Below are 3879 nucleotides of genomic sequence, written 5' to 3' on the forward strand. Positions count from 1 at the left end.
TCAAAAACAAAAATTCAACATCACCTTCTTTCACTCTCATTCTTTGCTCTCTCTCTATCTCTCTCTCTCTCTCTCTCTCTCCCTCTGTCACTACTCGCTCACTTCACTCACTCTCTCTCTCTCTCTGCTGGAGCCTCCATTTCTTGCAGAGAGGCGCTCAAAAAAAATAATGGCACCACCACCACTATCGCCACCTCTAAACCGATTTTTCAATTCCCATTTTACCCCTGTCATACTCACTTATTTACTCCTCCTATCCTCTACCTCTGCCATTAACATCTCCACTCTTCTCTCTTCTTACCCTGACTTCTCTTCCTTCGCTTCTCTTCTCTCCTCCAATCCTTACTTATCTGATGACCTCACTCACCGCTCTTCTCTTACTCTTTTGGCTGTCCCCAACTCTTATCTCTCCGCCTCCGTCGATTTCACGCGCCACCTTTCTTCCTTCTCTCTCGCCGACCTCCTCCGCTACCATGTTCTTTTACAGTACTTCTCTTGGTCCGACCTCCACCAGATCTCTCCCTCCGGGGTACTTGTCACCACTCTTTTTCAAACTACCGGCCGGGCATCTTCTAACTCCGGGACCGTTAACATTACCCGGAATCCAACCACCAACACCGTTACTATAAACTCTTTATCACCTTACTCTAACTCAAACGCCACCGTGTTGTCTCTTGTTAAAACGTTCCCTTACAATATTACTATTCTTTCTGTTAGCTCCCTTTTAGTCCCCGACGGGTTTAATTTGATGGCGTCGGAGACTCGGCCGCCGTTAGGGTTAAATATAACGAAAGCATTGATCGATGGGCATAACTTTAATGTGGCTGCCTCGATGCTACAGGCGTCTGGTGTGGTTGATGAATTCGAAGCCGATGAAAGAGGCGCCGGAATTACTCTTTTTGTCCCTATCGACGTCGCTTTTGCAGATCTACCGGCCACCGTCAGTTTTCAGTCGTTGCCAGCTGAAAAAAAAGCTGTAGTGTTGAAATTTCATGTTTTGCACTCTTATTACCCACTAGGTTCTCTCGAGTCGATTGTTAACCCAGTTCAGCCCACATTGGCGACGGAGGCGACCGGCGCTGGAAGTTATACTCTTAATATCTCAAGAGTTAATGGTTCTGTGGCAATTGATACAGGGATTGTTCAAGCATCAGTGACGCAGACGGTTTTTGATCAGAATCCAGTGGCGATATTTGGGGTATCGAAAGTTTTATTGCCGAGAGAGATTTTTGGCAAGAATCCGTCGATAACGACAAGTAAGCCGGGTAATGCCGTGATGGGTACAGCTCCGCCGCCGGATATCTCTCTCTCACCGGAAAGTTCACTAGGATCCGATGGGCAACAACCGTCTCATGTTTCATCGCCACCGGATTTTAGAGAAGACATTAAATCCGGAGCTAGAACTGAATCCGCCATTAATGGATTGCGGAGCTTGATTCTTGCTCTGGTTTGTACAGGATTGTTTGTAGTGGTATGAGCTTTTTTTTTTCATAATTAATTATTTTTCTTTCCTTTTTCTTTTTTTTTTTCCTCATTTGTACACGGTGATTGAATTTGGCTAAAAAAGCAGCCATTGTTTTTTTGGATTTTGTATTTTTAATTTTTGTCTAATTATTAATTTATTGTGTTAATGTTTCAATAATCTATATAGAAAAAGAGCAAATATTTTTTTTCCTGCATTTTCCTTTTTGATTTTCTCTGCAAATTCTTAACTTTTGAGTTAAGAAAATTGCATTTACGTTTCAGTGTTACGATCTGTTGATATATCTCTTTTGCGTTCTACTTTTGAATCAGTAACAGATAGTAATAAGAAGGTAAAAGTTGGAATCTTGACATTGAAGCATGGAAATAGAATTAGAATCCCAAATATATATATTTTTTTAATAAAGGTTTCAGAGTTTCTGGATTTGGAAGGAACTGAAAGAGGAAGAAAGAAAGTAAATGTTGAGAAGAGAAATTGGATTTTTAGAATTTACATGAAATTCATGAATTTGTCAAAAAGTCGTAAATATATAAAGCTTTCTTTCGTTATTTTCCCAGAAAATCCTGAATTCCTATCTGCTCTTTCCAGAACACAATTTCTTATTTATATTTGTTTGGTTTTGGCTATGTCTGGAATAGAAAATTCCAAGGTTAACAGGAGAGAAAAAAAATCAGATTAAACATTATTTAATTTCATCTTTTCTGTCATTTTGTCACTGCTTTAATACTTTGTTAATTGAAATCTGAAGCCAACTCAAATTTAAATAAGCAAATGAAATTTCCAATATTAAGATTATTAATATTACTATTAATATTAGAAATATTAATTCAAGGTCAATGAAATTCATGATCAAAGTAATTTTGCATGTATCAATCATAATTCAGAACCACTAAAATTACTTCAGAATAAAACAGTAAAATATATCGTTTCAAGGTAAAAATTCGAAACGCGAACTGTAAAAATAAAAAACTTAAAAAAGGCTGATGGAGGTCTCGCAAATCTATGCCGTTAGATGTTGATTGGACTCGCCTGCAGTTTGCAGCGTACGGCCACAGATCTAGAGCGATCAATATTATTCGATCAAGCGGGGTAATCTAGAGTGTGCTCAGATGTATCGGATGACGCGTTTTTGAGGATAATTGATGGGTCCCGATATCCTTGTTTTAAGTTCAGACATAAAGTTAATCAAGTAACAAAAGCCTGATTACGGGACGATCATCATCATTTTCGGATGCGAAAGGTGACAAACTTCTTTTTGTAGACAACATGCTCCAACCTGTATTATTCTTCATATATAATATAATAAATAAGTAAAATCCGCGCTATATTAGCTTTTTAACATAATAATTTCAATACGAATGAAGTGGCAATTTGATTGATGGTTTCGATTACGTGAAAATAGCGAGTTCTTAAATTCGAACTTTCTCGATCACAGACGATTTTATCAATTTTGTAAATTAGGAAAGAGCTATCCCTGTTATGTAGCTCTTGTACTTTTATGATAATTTTTGTTGTCTTTTCAATTTTTATTTTGATTTAATACACACTTTAATTTATAAAATTAATTCTATTGAATATTTTAATTTATAAAAATTATTCTATTGAAAACTTTAAATTGAATAATGAAAATATGTGAAATTTATTATTTCTAAAATAAATTAATATTTTTCATATAAAGATCAAAAATTTAAAAAATTATTGCTGTTAGTATAAAATATGTGCAATATTATAAAAATTCTTAATCTCATAGACATTGAATTTTTTTATAAAATTTACAAAAATGAATTTATATATTTGTATAATTATATCATATATAACTTATATTTTTTTCGTATAATTATACATTAAAATAATAAATAAACATTTTTATAAAAATAAAGATAAAAATTTTATTAATATTTATTTTAATAATCAATAAATGTTTGATTAGCAAAAATAAATTGTATTGTAATAAATTCTATTTGTAAAATCAAAAGTTCAAAATCCGTAACTACTATATTATAAATTCTATTAGTTAAATCATGAGTTTATAGGAACTAGTGAGAACTTTAATCACATTGCTATACCAAAAGGAAAAAAAAATAAAGGCATTTGCTTTAGATTCATTAGCAATAATAACAAAGGTTTTGTGATAGTCAAAATCAAAGTTTTTGCTGGTGCTAATTACTAGTCTGTCCTTGTGGGCCTACACTAACCCAAAATCCTTTATTCACTGCTTAGCCTTAGCATTTTGGGGTTAGCCCAAAGATAATTGGGCTTTAAAAGATCTCTCCTTGTGGTGGTTTCATTTTCATCTCACCAACTCGTAACCTTACCAATTGCAACTTGCCACACGATACTTTCTAAATAGTAAATTCCAAGGACCATTACTAGACAGTTGTATTGTATTGTATGTA

The 3879-nt window shown here is 34.3% G+C and overlaps 1 protein-coding gene across 1 annotated transcript; it reads left to right on the forward strand.

Annotated features, from left to right (window-relative positions):
• On the forward strand, positions 1-1679 carry SOS5 (Fasciclin-like arabinogalactan family protein). Its single transcript, XM_012209639.4, has one exon. It carries the CDS (start codon positions 170-172, stop codon positions 1475-1477), a length of 1308 nt encoding a protein of 435 aa, XP_012065029.1. The 5' UTR covers positions 1-169; the 3' UTR covers positions 1478-1679.
• The last annotated feature ends 2200 nt before the right edge of the window (positions 1680-3879 follow it).

Source organism: Jatropha curcas, chromosome 1, assembly GCF_041381405.1.
Source record: "Jatropha curcas cultivar XTBG-Jc1 chromosome 1, XTBG_Jcur_1.0, whole genome shotgun sequence".
NCBI lineage: Eukaryota > Viridiplantae > Streptophyta > Magnoliopsida > Malpighiales > Euphorbiaceae > Jatropha > Jatropha curcas.

Coding starts and splice junctions, on each gene's coding strand:
- SOS5 (XM_012209639.4), top strand. CDS start 170: ATGGCACCACCACCACTATCGCCACCTCTAAACCGATTTTTCAATTCC.